The sequence below is a fragment of the Balaenoptera physalus genome, assembly GCF_965194825.1.
Source record: "Balaenoptera physalus genome assembly, chromosome: 16".
Taxonomy (NCBI): Eukaryota; Metazoa; Chordata; class Mammalia; order Artiodactyla; family Balaenopteridae; genus Balaenoptera; species Balaenoptera physalus.
This window is the reverse complement of record NC_138898.1, coordinates 51,603,351-51,620,524: the sequence shown is the minus strand read 5'-3', so window position 1 is coordinate 51,620,524 and position 17,174 is coordinate 51,603,351. Positions and strand designations below refer to the sequence as shown.

At 60.0% G+C, this 17,174-nt stretch overlaps 2 protein-coding genes across 10 annotated transcripts in view; one reads left to right on the top strand and one right to left on the bottom strand.

Annotated features, from left to right (window-relative positions):
* Positions 1–85: 85 nt before the first annotated feature.
* Positions 86–6,025, top strand: LOC309645579 (uncharacterized protein; the record flags this gene model as incomplete). 3 transcript variants are annotated; one of them, XM_082430870.1, is made up of 3 exons in its annotated part: positions 86–473; positions 2,776–2,880; positions 5,421–5,552. In XM_082430870.1, the coding sequence occupies 3 exons, from the start codon at positions 86–88 to the stop codon at positions 5,432–5,434; spliced, it is 507 nt and encodes a 168-aa protein (XP_082286996.1). In that variant the 3' UTR covers positions 5,435–5,552. The 3 variants fall into 3 exon arrangements, 1 of the variants encoding a protein (XP_082286996.1); XR_014254965.1 differs by lacking the exons at positions 2,776–2,880; positions 5,421–5,552 and adding an exon at positions 5,893–6,025 and having other exon boundaries at positions 169–473; XR_014254966.1 differs by lacking the exon at positions 2,776–2,880 and having other exon boundaries at positions 169–473; positions 5,421–5,559.
* RAB11FIP3 (RAB11 family interacting protein 3) overlaps positions 4,262–17,174 on the bottom strand; it is an 80,927-nt gene continuing 68,014 nt past the window's right edge. For 4 of the 7 annotated variants that reach the window (XM_082430851.1, XM_082430852.1, XM_082430854.1 and 1 more), the window contains 9 exons: positions 16,912–16,947; positions 13,147–13,240; positions 12,198–12,301; positions 9,206–9,346; positions 6,943–7,024; positions 6,238–6,375; positions 5,991–6,146; positions 5,764–5,904; positions 4,262–5,689 (listed from right to left, as the gene is read on the bottom strand). In XM_082430851.1, coding sequence (XP_082286977.1) covers positions 5,576–5,689; positions 5,764–5,904; positions 5,991–6,146; positions 6,238–6,375; positions 6,943–7,024; positions 9,206–9,346; positions 12,198–12,301; positions 13,147–13,240; positions 16,912–16,947 — 1,006 coding nt within the window. In that variant the 3' untranslated portion in view covers positions 4,262–5,575. Of the gene's footprint in view, positions 5,690–5,763; positions 5,905–5,990; positions 6,147–6,237; positions 6,376–6,942; positions 7,025–9,205; positions 9,347–12,197; positions 12,302–13,146; positions 13,241–16,427; positions 16,464–16,911; positions 16,948–17,174 lie in introns of all 7 variants that reach the window. The other 3 variants (XM_082430849.1, XM_082430850.1, XM_082430853.1) reach the window with 1 other exon arrangement.

Here is a 17,174-nt window from a genome sequence, read left to right as displayed (position 1 = left end):
CGGCGCTGTGAATCCCGCGCCCGGACTACCACTCCCACAAGGCGGCGCGGCGCGCGAGGTAGGCCGGGAGGCGGAGTCCGGGGCGATGGCCAGTAGCCGCCTCCACTGGCGCTCTCCGACTTCCCGGGGCGCCCAGGGAGGTGGCCGAGCCCGGTCCCTGGCGGCGCTGCGTGCTGAAGGGGGCCCCGACGGGACCGGGACTACAACTCCCAGAATGCCCCGCCGGGAGGAAGGGGCGGGACCTCCAGCCCTCCCCGGTCGCGGCGCTTCCGGTTGCCGTGCCGGTAGGCGCGGGGCTGCGGCCGCTGGCCTCTCTCGGGCCCCTGAGGTCTGCGGTTTCCGCAGACCCGCCAGCTCCCTGACGGGGTCCTTCTGGACTTGTCTGCTTCCTCGGGTCCCCGCAAAGGCTTCATGGTCCGAAGCTCCGATTCGCTGGGACCGACCTGGGCTGACCCAAGGCCGCGCCACTCAGTGTGAGTTGGGCACGTTTCTTGTCTGAGCCCCAGTTTCTCCTCGGCCACCGGGGAAACCAGCACGCCCGCGCCGCTGGGAGGACGGAGGGAGGCGCAGTTTGGCGCCTGGCAGGAAGGAAGCCGGTGTGGTGAGCGGGGGGCCTCTGAGCAGAATCCGCCCCCATTCGCAAAGAGCCTCCTCAGGGGCGGCCGCCCCCTGCCCTTTGGGCAGCCGGAGGTCCCTCTGTCGCCTAGAGGCTGTGGAGGCAGCAGGACCTGCTGAAAGAGCTTTGGTGTCAGCGGTTTACCAGGCACAAATGAAGCACGGAGAAGCCACGGCGGGGAGTGGGGATGCTGAGGGCGGAGCTCCAGGGACCGTGGTATTCAGGGGCGCGTGGGGATCCTGAGAAGGCACGGCCCATGCAGGAGACACGGAAGCAAGGCCCCTGAGCTAAGACAGATGTAAGGAGAGTGGTTGTGGTCCAATTCTGCCTCCAGATGGAGAGGAGTTTTGCAAGGGGAGGTTAGGTAATGTTTGCTCCAGCGTCCAGTCAGTAGGACCTTCAGGGACAGTGCTCAATGCTCCTGGAAAACCTCCATCTTACTCTCCAGGTGCTGCAGCCAGGACACCCACGTCCCAATCGTAGGTGCTTGGGCTCAGACAGCCGAGACAGAGCTGCTTCCTGAGTGCCTCTGGGGACTCAGCCCATCTCCAGCTTCCTCACCTGTACGAAGGTGACAATGACAGGCCTCTGACCAAGGCCTGGTGGCTGCAGAATCACTAGAGGATGGAGTCAAGGGCCGACTCCTAGTGGTGGCTCAGTGACCACAAGTCCCTTTCCTTCCCAGCCCCCTTCCGTTTGCACTGCCTGGGGTGATTGGGCCAGAACCGGTGTCCACAGCCCTATAACCTCCCAACAAGAAAAACAGCCGAAGTTGAGCCTGGTGACCTGATAGCTGAGATTCCTGCCAGTTCACTGCAGGGTTTTGCAGAGCCAGTCCCTACGTGGGGGTGGGGAGAGAGCAGGAGCATCCCAGCTCTCCCCAGTAAGGGGCCAAGGCCTGCTGTCATAGGGAGAAAGCCCAGTCACCAGAAGAGGGCCTCAGGAGGATTCTTCAAGACTGTCCCAGGAGGGAACTGGAAGGAACAGGTTTCATGTGCAGGGGCAGCAGGAGGACCAGAGCCGCGAGACCAGGGACGCATCTGTATAATCAACCTGTGATCATCTTAGATGTTCTCAGGCACATAGGTGTAAATTTTAAGTAACTATAAAGCAGAAGATAAGTGACCTTCAGGAGATAGCCACCCAGAGGGGAGAGGGGGTGGGGGGCGGCATTAGTTCAAGTGTCCCTGTGCAGGTCTCACTCGCGCTTTTCGCGGCTTTGGGACACAGCAGTGAACAAGACACCCAAACGCTCTCAAGGAGTGGAGATTCTATGGGGATGAGGGCACAGGGACCCTCCGTGGTGTGACAGGCACGTGGGAGCTGAGGCCAGCAGGCGGCTGAGGACAGGACACACCTGTGCTCTGGCAGGTTTTACATAACGACCCGTAATCACCTGCTTTGTGAGACGCCCTCACAGGGCCTCCATCTCCTGGTCTCTTAACCACCCGCAGGTGGAGTGACAGGCACTGGCGCCACAGGGCTGGGGGTGAAGGCGGGCACCCCTTCCTTTAGTGTGGACAGGCTAGAGCAGGCCTGAGCCAAGGACCCGGGCAGTACATGTGGGGCACGAGGAACCAGGGGCTGGGGCCGGCTGTGCAGCCACCTGCCAGCAGTCTGCTTCCAGGGGAGGGGCAGAGTCTTGCTCTGTGCTCTTTGGCCAAGACCTCGAAGGGTGAAGCCGGGGCTCTAGCAACGTGAGGGAGGAGCTGACTTGAGACAGGATCTGCTTTGGGGCTGGGGGTGGAGGGTCCCCACACGGGAGAGATGCATTTTTGATACTGGCCTCACGTGTCCCCTGCGGCCCCCTCCAGCACTCTCTGGGCACGCTCCGCCTGGGCCACCCTCTGTAAGAGGCTCTCCAGGAAGCTCTCCCTGGGCAGCAGCCAGGCACTGCCGTTTCCATTTACAATGGGTTTTTGTCATGTGTTCTCCCACCCCACCCTGTCCCAAAGGGGCTCTGTCTCTAGTAGGGCTGGGACCCCTGCAGGACCAGGGCAAGGATCTCAGCCTAGCCTGGTGGGACCAGCTGGACTGCGGACAGGCCCCCATGTTTAAGAGTGGAAATGGAACGGGTTGGCAGGCCTCAGCGGGGTACGGGGAGGAGCCCCTTCCTAGTTTTGGCTTCACCTGATGGAAAGGCCCCTCCCCACACCCAGCTTCTCCTCCTAGGCAGAGACAGGCCCTTCAGGCTCCTGACAGACAGGCCCGGGACATCACCTGGTGTCAAAGCAGAGGCACTGGAGGCAATGGCCTCCTCCCAGGTCAGTAGAGACGTCCCCAGTGCAGCAAGGCTAGGGACAAGGCCCTCCCAGGCCCCCACTGACCTCCTGAACCTGCTGGAGCACCCCAGCACCTCCAGTGCTGAGCCAGCCCCCTTGTGCAACTCCACCAGGAGTCTGGGGGTGAAGCCCACACCCCAGGCCCCACAACAATGCTGCCCTCCCTGGCTGCCCTGGCCACGTGGCCCACTGGTTGCACCTGGCAAGCACTGGGCCCTGGGGGTGGCCAGGTACAAGTCCCAGCCCCACTAATGAACTTGATGATGTATGTATTGACTGCGGGGAGCTACCCCCTCTGAGCCCCAGGAGCATGGTTGGGGGCCTGCATCCTCTCCAGGCCCTCCCCCGAATCCTGGCAGGGATGCCGGCTCCAGGCAGGAACTCCTGTGACATGTCCACACCCTCCAATTGCCCCTTCGGTGCTACTCACACAGCACCCAGGGTTCCTGGCGACCCTCAGAGTCTTAATGCCACACCCCCAGCTGAGGACAAGGCCTGGGGGCCCTGCTTGCTGCAGGCCAGGCCAACCTGTCATCACCTGGGGGCTGAGTGGGCAGCAGACCTGGGCTCAAGCCCTTCTCTGCCCCACTGGGTGGTCGGGTGGGGCCTCAGTTTCTCCATCTGTGTCTGGTACGCAGGTAGCTCAGTGCAAGGGGGTGGGAGATGCCTGGGCCAGGGAATCAAGTTTGGGGGACTTCTAGCTAACAGCCCCCCTTCAAGTGAAATTTGGTCACTCACCCTTAGAAGCTCCTTGGTGGCATCCCCATGACTGCAGTGGCGCACCTGAGCTCTCTTTCCCTGGCTTCCCTGCCAAGCCTTTCCTGCCTAATCCCATGGTGCCTTTGCCTTTCCTGTGTCTTCCTTTGGGTACTCTCTGTCTGCCCCTACCCACTTCTGCCTGGCTGGCCCTCAGCACCATGTCAGCAGCCAGGTTGCACTTGGGGGCTGTGTCCTACCATGAACACATGGCCCTGGGGCCCCACCACGTCACCCTGCCCCAGGAGCATCCCCAGTTGGACTCCCATGTGGGCCCAGCCGGGAGGGGGAATCCTGCCGCCTCTGGGAGGGGTTGGCTGGACCAGAAGGCCTCCTGCTGTCCAAGCCCAGACGACGCCATGGGGAGCTCCTGGCCCGCCCCTCAGCCCCCTCAGATGCAGCACCAACTTTCATCGGTGCTGGGTCCCCTGGCCTCATGCTCCTACGTCATCCAGGCCACTGTAGCTTGGCCTGGAGATCTTTCTCGAGGGGTGAAAACAGGGTCAGCGTGCCAGCCAGTGCCCAGCGTCTGCGTGAAGGTCTCAGAGCAGCTTGTGTTCACAGAAACAGACCCAGTCTGTGTGGCGGGGCACAGCAGGGCGGGGAGCAGAGTTCCAGTGTTTATTATCGTACATATATATATTTCATGTGTATACACAGATAGTTTTCTCTCTTAGAAGTATTAAAAAATTGATCAACCTTCAATCTATAAAAAATACCTACTCTACACAATAGAAAAATCTCTCCTCCAAGTTTACATTGATTTACACCCAAAGCTTTCCCCAAAATATACAATACGAGGCAACTTAAATCTTAGTGTAGAAGGTGGGCCACGTGGAGGGTGGAGGGACACAGAGCCACACACACGCTCGCTCACGCACGCACGCACACACACACCCTCACGTATGCGCTCGCACACAGCAGTGGCCCGCCTGTGTGCAGGGTCTTGGCCCACCTGGGAGCACCCGGAGGCTCCTGGCTGGCACTCAGGCTCGGGGGGCAGGCCCAGCAGCCCCTCTGGGTGATGCTGCTGCTCCTGGCAGTGCAGGTGCCGGGCAGGGGCTTCCTTGAAGGAGCCCCAAGCCACCAGGAAGGCCTTGAACTGTGTACTTGTGAGAGCCTGCCTGCCCCAGCCTGCTGCAAAGTGCACCTTGTGGAGACACGACGACTCCTAAAGACCTCAAACTCCCAGAGGAAACTGGTTCCAGACATTTGGTTTCCTCGGGCCAGCGGAGGTCCGCACAGGGAGGAGAGGACACACCCCTGGGAGCCACAGCCCTGCCTGAACCCCCAGAGTCAGAGGGGAACAGCAACACCCACCCGATGCAGACAGCACATTCTACGCCATGACTCTCAAGTCACAGGAGGGTCAGCGCCCAGGGTTACTGCAGCGAGGGGCTGGCCGTGAGCACAGGCCCATGGCCTAGAGGCCCCTGGGCCTGAATCTGGACCAAGGGGCCCCTTCTGGTTGGGTGCCAGCCTGAGCAGCTCCAGGAAAGCTGGAGGGGGGGGGGCCCTGCAGCTCCTGGCCAGACCCTGACACACACTGGCCTCTCCTGCTTGTCCTCCCCCTGCCCCACCATGTCTGGCGCCAGGGTCCTGGGGCTTCTATGCCATCCAGGAGCGGCTGAGACTTGGACGGCACCAGGTCAGGGTGCCTGGCGGGGACCCATTTCATTCCTTTCTTCCCTGACAAGGCAGGAAGCGTGGGAGAGGTCACAGAGAGGTTCACCCCAGCCTGAGAGACTGTCTCCCATTCTCTGCAGAAAGGAGGGCGTAGCGAGAGGCCAGAGCCACCACGGGCTCCGGCCCCAGCATCCCTCCTCCCCCACCCTGCCCTGCCCAGCTGTGTGCTCCACGGTGGGCGAGGGACCTCGGTCTCGGCCGTGTGCGTGCTGTGCTGGAACCCCGCCAAGTGGCACTACTTGACCTCCAGGATGGACGGGTTGGTCTCCATGATGGCCACAATGATCCTGTCAATGTAGTCCTGCAGGCGGAAGTTGATCTCCTCCTGCTTCTGGATGGCGTCCATGAGCTGTGGGAGGAGCCAGGGGTCGGTGCCAGGTGCCCAGACTGCGGACGCCCACAGGGGATGGGGTGGGGTGTTACCTCATCGCGGGAGACGGAGCTGATCTCTGCGGCCAGAGACTCGGAGAAGGCCGTGGAGAAGAGGTTCTTGGCGCCCTGGATGCTCAGGTTGATGATCTGCCCGTTGAGCTCGTCATTCTGCTCCTTCAGGCTGCGGTTGTCCTGGGGGACACGGGGCGTCACTCCTGGGCCGAGGCAGGACCACCAGCTCCGGCACCGGCCCCCGGAAGCGTGAGCCCAGCCCATACCTGCTTCAGCCTCCGGACCTCCTGCTCCAGCTCACTCTCCCGCGTGCGGCTGTTGTACTCCTGCAGGCCTGCGCTGCTGCTGCGGCCCCTCCTCTGCTCGGCCTCCAGCTTGAAGAGCTGCAGATGCTCCAGCTGCTTGCGCAGGTCCTCGATCAGCTGCAGCAGCGGGGGTTGTCTCAGCTTGGCTTCAGGACCTCTGGGGCGGTCTGAACGCCAATGGGGGGGGACCTCGGGGCTCTGTGCTCACCTCCTGGGTCGCCTCCTTGTCCCTCTGGAACTGGTGCCTCTCGTGGCTCAGCCTGTCCCCCAGCTTCCTCCTGTTCTCCTGTTCCTCACTGAGCCGCAGCGACAGCTCCTCAATCTCATCCAGCAGCTTCTGCTTCTCCTGCGAGAACGAAACAGTTGCCGGAGACATGCCCGTCTGCCGCCCGTCCATGCAGCTCTCCTCAGCTGTCTGCACCCGACACGTGGCAGGTGGGCCTGCGAGGCGTCCGGGATGGTTTCTGAGAGGAGGCCAGAGCCCAAGTGCTCTCAGATGTCCTCAGGGTGCAGAGTTGCCCAGGGGTCCCTGGGTGGGGAGGGGACCACGGGGCACAGGGGGTCAAGCTGAAGTCAGCCCCTCAAGGACATCATCCTAGATTCAAACCAGGGGTTAATCTATGCGTGACTCTCCAGGCCCAAGGATGCCGGGAAGCCGGGCAGGGTCGCGCATCTTCCAGCAAAGGGACGGCCAGGCCCAGCGTGTCCTGGCTCCCTCACCCCCGGGGCCGCAGGGCCCGGTGTCACCAGCCTACTCTCGAGCAGCACAGCTCCCTGGCCTGCAGGCGCACCCCTTGGCCGGCCACACCCCCGCAGGCCCATCGGCCAACAGTGCGGCTGCCCTGCTTTGGAGAACCTGTCTCAGGTCCTGATGGCCCACAGGCACCCGGGGCGGAGGCTGCCGGCAGCTCACCTCCTCCAGGCGCTCGATGCTGGCCTTCAGGCAGGGCGTGCAGGACCTCAGCTCACTGTTCTCCTCGTCCAGCTGCTGCAGCCTGGGGCACAAGAACAAGGCTGGGACCCGCGGAGCTGTCCCCCGACCGCCACACGCACCCACACGAGGGTCCTGGGCCAAAGCTTCTCGTAAGCCAGGATGGTGTCTCCACACACCTCCGGTTTACAGAGAAGCTGCAGACACAGAGTGAGTCCCACGGACCCTGAGCCCCTTTCGGCTTCTCCAGGCATCTGCTCAGCATCGTGGCGTTCATCACACCCACACTGGAAACGCAAATGACCAACCCATGGACTCAACACAGCTTTCCCACCAGCGCCCCTTCCCGTCTGGGGTCCCCGCACCGCATTAGCCGTCATGGCTCCTCTGTCCCCTCTGGTCTGCAGCAGCCTCTGGACTTCCCTGGCTCTTCATGACCTTGACAGTTCTGAGCAAGTCTGGTCATGTATTTGGTAAAATGTCCCTCAGATTGGGTTTGTCTGGTGTCTCCTCATGACTGGAAAGGTTGTGGGTTTGGGGAGAATCCCACAGAGGAGAGGTACCCTTCGCATCACGGGTGATGTTGACCTGGATTGCCTGGTTGGGGTGTGTCTGCCAGGTGTCTCCTCTGTCGAGTTCTCCTTCTCCCGTCCCTCCTCTGTCGTCTGGAGGCCAGTCACGGGGTCCAGTCCACGCTCCAGGGACCCCCGAGCGGGCATGTCTGTGTGTTATTTGGTCTCCTCTGCAGGAGTCCACATTGGGTTACACTCTGGATGGCGGTTCCTGCCGTGCCCCAGCTATGCCCACTGGGAGCCATGACACACCGTCGTCTGTGTGTGCTTCTGTTCAAGCACTTCCCCGCTTCCTGGCACTCCAGGCTCTGCCGGTTTTCCTCTGTGCCAGCCACAGACCCAGCCCTTCTCCAAGAAGCCCCAGTTCCTTCCATGGCCCCGCTGTCCTCACCCCGCCAAGAACCCCAGGGAGCTGAGGGAGGCCATCAGGGTCCAGGCACATGGAGCTGCTAACTGAGGTGCAAAGAGCAGGCAGTGGTGACCCCGAGTCCCATCTCGCTCTGTGAGGGCCTCATGAGGCCCTGTCCACCTCGGGCCCCTGCATATGCTGTCCCACTCAGCCAGCAGGATGTCCCACTTGGCCAGCAGGATGCCCCCTGCCGTGCAGGCTCTGGTGCTGGCAGATACAGGAGGCAGGACGGCCCGCCCCTAGGCACCCACAGCCCGGTGGACAGGGCCCCACGGAGAGGCTGTGGCCCGCGGGTCCACTGGACGGCACTGTGCCGAGGCCCAGGAAGAAGGCTTTCCCGGGAGGTGACACCGCAGGCCTGCCCCCGGGGAGGCCTCCCGTCCAGGGAGACCCCAGCACAGCTCTGTGTGCAGCCCCTCCTGCCACCTCCCACTGTTGAAAATGTGTCAAAATTTATTTTCCAGCTTTAAGAGCTGGAGATAAACACGTGCTAAAGAGCCTGGAGTTGTCGTTCACGAGTGTAAAATGGCTGCACATTGAAGGCTGAGAGTGGTGCCTGTTCAGTTAAAAAGACTGTGAAATACCCGCCTCCCCGTCACTACCCACCCAGGAGCGAGCTCTGCAGGGGGAGGACGAGCAGGAACCTCCAGGTGACTGTTGACTTGTGGACATTTAGGTTCTCTGCTGGTTTTCTTTGACAAACAACGTTTGAGATCCACGTGTCACCGTGAGTGAACGCCCCCAGCCCGAGTTCCTGGTCCACTCCTGTGCCTTTGTGGGGTGTCTGCACAGAGTATGTTCCCCTTTTCCTGACTCATCTAAGGCTTATGCCTTCAGGGAAGCATAGGGGTAATTTTCTCAAGTTGCCTTAAAAAAAGATTTTGACTTTGATTTTGAATGGTGCAGCATCCACTGGAGAAAGATTAGAGAAAGTGACATCCAGGTAGTGTCAGTCTTTGCCTTCAAATACTTTGTGGCCTTCAGTAGAATTTTTTAGTTTTCTTCACGAAGGTTTTTCCACTGTTTGTAAAATCAAATTTGTTCCTAGGTATCGTGCCCTCCTGGGGTGGCCAGCTGTTGTGGTGAGAGCCCAGCTGCATTTCTCATCAGCCCTCTCCCCCACCTGACCTGCGGGTCCCCCGTCCCCCTCTCCCCAACCTGGCCTGTGGGTCCCTGGTCCCCCTCTCCTCCACCTGGCCCGCGGGTCCCCTATCCCCCTCTCCCCAACCTGGCCCGCGGGTCCCCCGTCCCCCCTCTCCCCCACCTGGCCTGCAGGTTCTCGATCTCGATGCTCTTCTCTCGCTCCATCTTGCACAGGAGCTCCTTCTGCTTGCGTGTCTCCTCCAGGACCATCTCGCAGGCTCTCAGCTCCTGCTCCTTGAGCTGCTCCTCCAGGGCGTTGGCTCTGCAAGGCAGAGGGGGAGGGGAGAAACCGTCCTGAGATGCTGCGCCTGGAGCTGGAGAGAGCGGCCCTGCCCAGAGTGGGGACAGGAAGGCACTGAGACGTCCCCCAATGGCCCACAGCTCTAGTCAAGGGCAGTTCTGAAGCGGGACATGTATCCCCCAAACAGCCTTCACCTCACACTGAGGGTGCCTGGCCTTCAGACCACGGCACAGTCCTGACAGCAAGGACATCATTCCCAGGGGAACTTACCCCCATCCTGGCCTGCACCCACAGTTGCCTCCTGCTCGCTGGGTGTGGGCAGGAGACCCTCCCGGGCACAAGCCCACAAGGTGCCTGGCCCCAGGGCACCTCGCACTGATACTCCAGGCTGGAGACATGGTGTACAGACCCACCCCACCCAGGTCAGCCGTGGCAGACTCGAAGGCAGGTATAGCAAGAACATGGGGACAGAAGGAAGATACACATGGGGACCCTGACCCTGGCCTCTTCCCAGACCACCACTCCCACGTGCAGGAGACAGGAACGGACCAAACCACAGAGAAGGGCTCCGGGCCCTGCCTGTGGACGGCCGGAGCCCATGCCCCCAAGCTGCCCATCCACACACGGCTTCTCATCTGCTTTTTGGTACTTCGCACCCAAGAGTGAACAGACAGCCAAAGACCACCAGACATCACAGGAAAGCTCTTAATACAAAGTGGTCAAAGCAAACAGAATAAACGACCTGAAGGAGACACACATCACGCGGGAAATACCACAGAAGCCCTGTAACTATCACCCTCAGAGGCCTGAGACACCACGTCCACGAAACAGGAGCAGCTGTCGCAGAAGGAATGGGTAACAGAAGTAACTCTTAGCAATTAAAACTACGACACGACAAAATTTTAAATTCAACAGAATAACTGAAGGAGAAAACCAAAGATTATTACACAGAAAAAAAGAAAAATGAGAAAGGTAGAGAATAAGGAAGTAAAGAAAATGAGAAGGAAGGTCCATAAGGTCTGATATCTGATTAACAGAAGTTCAGACAGACAAGAAAATGGAAGAAACTCTGAGAGACACGTTTTCCAGATTTAAAGGCTGGAAACCACGTGCCCTCAGCACAGGAAACAACAAGAGACCCTCACAGCGTCGGGAGAGAACAGGACCTCACAGAGCAGTGAGCCCAGCGGTGCCAGGGCCCTGGTCACAGACGGGACAGACGGCAGCGGAGCCAGCTCCCAGGGACCCAGCTCCCAGCGGCATCCCAGACTCAGCCACACTGTCGATGGTGGGGGTGGCGGGGGGACACGACACAACCCCGTTTTCAGACATGTGAGGCCTTAGGAAGCCTGGCTCCTATGCTGCGAGCAGGGCATCTGCTCAGAAAGCGAGTAAGCAAAGAAGAAATGCGGGATCTGGAGAATAAGAAACCAGATGTGGAGAAAGCAGGTGGAACTCCTGGGATGGAGGGAAAGGAGAGCAGTGCGGCAGGTCAGTGCGGCTGGGAAACGCCAAGCAGCAGCGGCAGGAGTGTGTGCTTGAGGGGAACTTAGGCAAACACTGGCAGAGACGGCCCCAGGAAGTGGATATGACAGGCCCCAGGGCTGGGTGGCCAGGCGGGGCACAAAGTGTGGACTTTCCACCACATATGTGGATAACTGATAAATGCCCATTGGATGAGATGAACCTCCGGTCAGCTGGAGAAAGGAGTCTGGTGGCCCATCCAGATCTCCCTGGACAAGGACAGGGAGGAAGTAAGGAATGCCCTGCAGACGCAGCACTGGAGCCCCAGCCCTCGCACGAGCAGGGCTGACCCCACCCCTGGCTCTGCAGCAGGGCCACGGGCAGGAAAGCGGGCGGCCCCCGAGCCAGGGTCTCGACCACACAGGAGAACATGCTTCTGCTGCTCTGTTATAGCAGCGGGCGAGGCGCCCAGGACAACATGGCACATCCCGGTTCCCAGCCTCCAAGAGCAGGAGGACAGGTCATGAAGGCCCATCTCGCCCAGGAGAAGCCACAACAGGAGGCCAGCGTCCCCCGGAGCCTCGGGGCCCGTGTCCAGCGCTGGTACAAGTGCTCGGAGGGCGAGGAGTCCGGGGCTGCAGAGGGTTCGGCAGGGCCAGGCTTCGCCCAGACCACATGCCGTGCTCCCAGCCTCTGGACCTCCTGAAAGGGGTCTGTGACCCCAAGCCTCCAGCTGCACATGGGCCAAGTCCCTTGTCCTCTGCAGGAGAAGCGATGCAAACTGGGGTGAGGTACACAGCGTGACCGGCTTCCCAACACCGAAAACCACACCATGTGCTGTGAAAAGTCTGCAAAACAGGAGATGGGGAAGCGCCTGCTCCCTCCTTACACCGACTTCCGCACGGCTGTTATTTCTAACTCAGAGCTCGCAGCTCCCACGTGGGGCTCGGTCGCGCTGCTACACCCCAGGAGGACCCCATGCTTCAAGGGTGGGTCAAGTACCCGAGCACAGGGAGCTCTGGGGGCACTGGCCCCGCCCCAGAGCCCCCACTTGCTGCCTCGGTTTCCTCGTCCAGGAGATGCGGAGATGGAAGCAAGCCTGCGTGGGGTGGGGGGCGCGCCTTTGGTCAGGACGGGTCTTGGAAGCGGGGCACACACCAGACACCCCCAGACGGGAATCCCAGCTGGGCACTCTGCAGGCAGGGTGTTGGCCCCGGTTTCTCCTGAGAGGTCCCTCCCTCACCCTTTCCTCTGGGGAGAGCCCTCCGCGAGAGCCTTGCTCACCCCACATCATCCAGCGAGCTGGCCCCCAGCAGCTGGATGGAGGGTGGTGCTCAGAGAACCTGAGGGGAGGAGAACAACCAGGGGGCGGATCACACCCCACAGGCACTAAGAGGCCTGCGCTCACCTGTGCACCAGCTGGAGGTTCTCCTGCCTCAGCCGGCTGTGCTGCTCCCCGTTGGCAGCCGTGTCCTTTTCCAGCTCCGACACTCGCTTCTCCAGGAAGACAACCTGGGGAGCAAGATGGTGGCTTGAGAATCAAGGGGGCGGGAGAGTGTGTGCCCCACGCAGACTGTCCTGGAGGCCACGCCCACCAGGCTGGACACACCCCGTGAACGAGGCAGCGCAGCCCCATGGGCACCAGTGAGGACAGGGAGCACGCGGTGCCCTTGAACCTCAAAGGCAGAGGAGCTGAGGGGCCGCAGGCAGGGCCACTGCTCTGCCAGACACAGCCCACAGAGGCAGCTCACGCTGGGGACTCGAGTGACAGAAAGGCCCAGGGTTTGGAGCCAGACACGCTCACCAGGCGGTGGGAGGCGTGACGGCCAGACCAGAGAGCTGGGGAGGGCTCTGCAGAGCTGAGATGCTGGAGGTGCTGTAGAGGTCCAGAAGGTGGGGGGCAGGGGTAGGTGGGCGAGGGGGACAGAAGGAGGTGGGAGAGAAGGTGGGGGGGGGGGTCTGTGGCCACCCTGCCCCTGCACTTCCTGGAGCTGGTCCTGGAGCCCCGGGGCCTTGGCCACGGGGAGGCTGCCCTGCCCCTGGCAACCTCTCAGGAGTGGCCGATTCCACCGTCCTGGCTCTAGGATCACTGCAGGCTGCAGGCCCTCCCGCCTCCCTGGCCGGCACCTCTCCATGGACAATGTGACACCTCTCCTGTTCACCCCACGGCTGCCAACCCGAGGAAACCCGCCAGAGATCATCAGGGCTGGCGGACGGCGCAGCCCCGATGGTGCCATCACCACCTCCCGCTATGCCCTCTGCACACCTCACCCGACACACCCACCAGGGGCCTGCGCCCGAGGCCGCTGAGTTGTCCACACGTGGCCCTCCAGCCCTGCCATGCATCCAGGGCCTACCTTGTCAGCAATGTCCTCTTCCATGCCCTCCACGGGGTCTGGGGGAGGGTCCTGCAGGGCCTCCATGGTCAGGGCCCCTGACTGATGCAGGTGCCTGGGGAGAATAAACAACAGCCCTGTCCAGAGAAGGTCCTTCAGCAGAGCAAGGAGAGCAAAGAAGGGGAACAACTTCACGGCCAGGCCTGTACACATGAACACTCCCAGGCCGGTCTGGAAAGCAGAACCCAGCAGCAGGCGGGCAGGTCTCCACCGAAGGGGACTCCGGGCAGGACACCACTACCGAGGGCTGGGTGAACAGGCCATAGTCTGTGGAGCCCAACGGGCCCGGCCTCCTTCCCTACCAGCTACTGGGCCAAGATACTTTGAACTTGGGCAATAAAACAGGATGTCACTCCTCTCGGTGATACGAAATAATCTCATCTTCCCCCCCCCCGCCCCCCGAGCCGTGAAACATTAATTCAAGGTCACAACCTGTGGGCACACCATGACTTCCACGCCCTCTCCATCTTTGACTTCCAAGCACACCTCCTGGGGCAGGCACGGCAAGACACACTCGGGGCCTCTGGGGGCCAAGCGTGAAAAGGGCACAGGCCCTTGGCTCTGACACATGCGGGAGGAGCCTCAGCACTGCGTGACCCTGAGGAAGCTAGGCACCCTCACTATGCTACAGAACGGGGATCTGCAGGCTGCCACATAACTAAGGACACAGCACAGATCCAGTTCAATAAAACACTGTTAAAAAGTACACTCTCAGGACTTCCCTGGTGGTCCAGTGGTTAGGACTCTGTGCTTCCATTGCAGCGGGCCCAGGGTTCGTTCCCAGGTTGGGGAACTAAGATCCCGCATGCCATGCCACATGGCCAAAAAAAAAAAAAAAAAAAAAAGTACAGTCTCTTTACCAAACATATGAAGTTCTATTTCCTTTTCAGCACTGACTGAGCTTGCGCATTCCTTACATTTCTTTTCCAGAAACATTCTCAGGGGAACAAAAAGGAAGGGCATCTTTATCCCTGTAGACCACAAACCCCCAACTGTGCCCTGGGGGGTACGTATCAGCGCATTTCTGTGGATTTCACTCAATTCCCCGAGGGCGCTGAATCCCAAGGGCCAGGGGAGGACAGACCATCAAGTTGCCATCTAATCACTCCTCTTAACATCCATGACCTTGACCCAAATGTGAGCTCCTAACGCCACTCCTGGGGCAGGAAGCTGCCCACCCCAGACCCAGAGACCACCCTGAGGAGGGGCCGAAGCCTGGGGGCTGACACCCGATGCTGATCTCAGACCAGGGGTTCAGGCATTTTCCAAGGGCTGAATCTGGGGTCGGGGGTGTGTGGCCACAGCATGTAGCCACCTTAGGGTAAGGCCAAGGTTCCTCCCATGGTGGGTGGGGAGCTTGTTTATTTAAGCCCATCCCGGCTCAGGAGACCCACGAGGAGAAGGGAGGGGGGATGCCTGACCCACCCCAAAGGGAATCAGGTCAAGCCTGGCCGGTGGACGGGACTGCACCCTAAATGTCACCCGACCCCAGACCTGCTGTCGCCCTGTGGGGTCCCCAGGCACACCGATTCCAGAGCCATCTGCACCCAGGCGAGCACACACCCAGGTCAGAGGCCTGGGCTGAAATGCTGCCACAAGAGTGAAATGACAGCAAGCATTTTGAGTTTCCTTGGAAGGCTGGTGGCAGTTCTAAGGGCAGAAGAGCAGCAGATTCAAAGTGCACATGTGTGTGAGTGTGTGTGCACCGAATGCAGATGATGCCTGTTTGTAAACAACAAACACCTGCAGGCTGGCCTTTTTTATACCAAAGGGTATCTGCAAAGGAAGATGAATTCTCAGAGCAGCAGCCGCAGAGGCCAAAAGCCGAGGAGCGGGGCCCTGGTGGCTCCAGGTCCATCCACGTGCCTGGTGTGGGAGCTGGGAGGGCAAGTCAGCTTCCTTAGTCTCACCAGCTGCAGGCTGTTTGGGTAAAAGGTGGAGCGAGAAGGGAAGTAACGCTGAAACTATGATCAAAGCATGGTCTGGAATTACTAGGACGCTCCCAAGACCCAGGTGATGGAGAGAGCAAGTGAGGAGGGTGGGCCTTTGGATTCACCTCTGCTTCCCCTGGACCCTCAGCCCTTAACATGATAGGAAAAGAAAAACAAGTGTTTTACATCCTCAGGGACAGAAGCAGGAGAGTAGGACAGCACCAGAGATGAGATGTCCAGGGCGCCGGACGCTGGAGGAGAGCCCAGGCGGCTGGCACCTGAGGGGCAGCAGGGAGGAGCTCAGATGGGGGAGGGGCGGCCCCCACCAGGCGCCCAACTCAGGACTGCGGGCCTCCAAACGGGCTGCACCATAGCCTGTGAACTACCTGAAGGTTGGCAGCCAAGCAGGACCCCGCTCAGAGGAGACCTCTAGCAAGAGAGACAGAGCTCAGAGAAGGGTGGGGGAGCCAGAGCAGAGAGGCCGCCTTCAGGGGCTCTGGGGGCAGGGGCTCCAGGGGTAGGAGCTCCAGGACCAGTAGGTGGGGTGGAGGGCTCTGCGGATCGCGCTCCAGAGAGGCCCGCAGAGCTCAGGGCAGGCACTTCCAGACTGGAACCACACCTCTCACTCCACCCAGCGTAATTAACGGCGGAAAGGACGCACAAGATTCGCCCTGAAATGTCTGAGCTTCAGGGACAGGGAGAACATCTTTTAAAAGCTTCCAGAAGGGAAAAGCAGTCACAAAGAAAAACCAGCAAGCACTAGACTGTCCTGCAGCAGCGCCAGGACTAGAGGATAATGAGCAACGCCTTCAAAATGGCTAAACGGAAACCACTTCTGATCTGGAATTCTACCCCAAGCCAAACCACAGGAATAAAATATCCAACAAGGGCTCAAAAATTTATTTCCTGGGCATGTCTTTTCTCAAGAAGCTACCAGAAGACGTGCTGGATAGAAAATGGAGATTAAAAAATGGAAGAAGGGGCTCAGGGGGTGAGATGATCCAGCACCTGAAACAGACACCGGGACCCAGCGTCAGGGAGACACGCGGGGCCACAGCTGTGCAGCCCCCACAGCACGGGCGGAGAGGGTTAGGGCTCTGGGGGAACCATCCAGGCAGCTGCAGGGCCAGGCAGTGGAGGCAGAAGACGATGCAAATAAAAACATAAAGGCAAGCACTGCCTCCAGGAGAAGCAACAACTCATCTTAGAAAGGAAATCCAGTAACACATCACATGGCTTCCTGTGAAGATTGCTGGCGTCTTACAAGCCTAGAGAGGGCCTGGCAGGAGGGGTGAACGCATGTGCTGTTACCTCTCACTGCAGGAAGCCAGTGGGCAGCTCCCAAAACTGAAAAATGAAGAAATGGTCACCAACGCTTGTTCTTTAGAAGCTCCTCCACCTCCTCCTCACCTTGGGGAGCCAGCAGGGGTGGAAAGGACGCAGCCCTTGAAGGAGGTAGACCCAGACCCGGGCTGTGGCATCCGGGCCCCCGCTGACCCTCCCCACCAGGTTAGCCTACAGCCCTCACATGGGAAAGACTCAACTGAACAGGAGGAAGGACAAAAGTTTTCACCATGGACCCCCAGCCACAAACCCAGGTCCAAATCTACTGCTTTGGAAATTCTTTTTACAACCCGTCCCCTCAAACTATTTTCAATCCCAAACCATGAGAAGTAACTTTCAGAAGTTTTTTTAAAAATACCTTGAAAACAGTATTTTCTAAACAAGTTTTTAAAGCACTGCGACCAGTGACACATTTCAGAAGAGCACCTCAGTGGGCACCCAGGGTTCCTACCTTGCCACCTTCTTGCTGGAGAGCCGCTTCGATGGACTGCAGAAATCAAAACAAACAGGAAAACGGTGTCAGAGAACAGACAGGGAGGATGGAGAGGAAGCAGGAAACTCAGGCAAAAGAGATATGGGGCGGGGGCGCGTCCGCAGGCATGCAGCACCCGCTCCCGAGGCCAGCTCCATGCACGGAAAGGCTTGCTCAGCAAAACATTCAGGGGCACGGGGACAATCTCAGGGGCCTGTCACCTGGTCCCAGCCCTCAAGGAA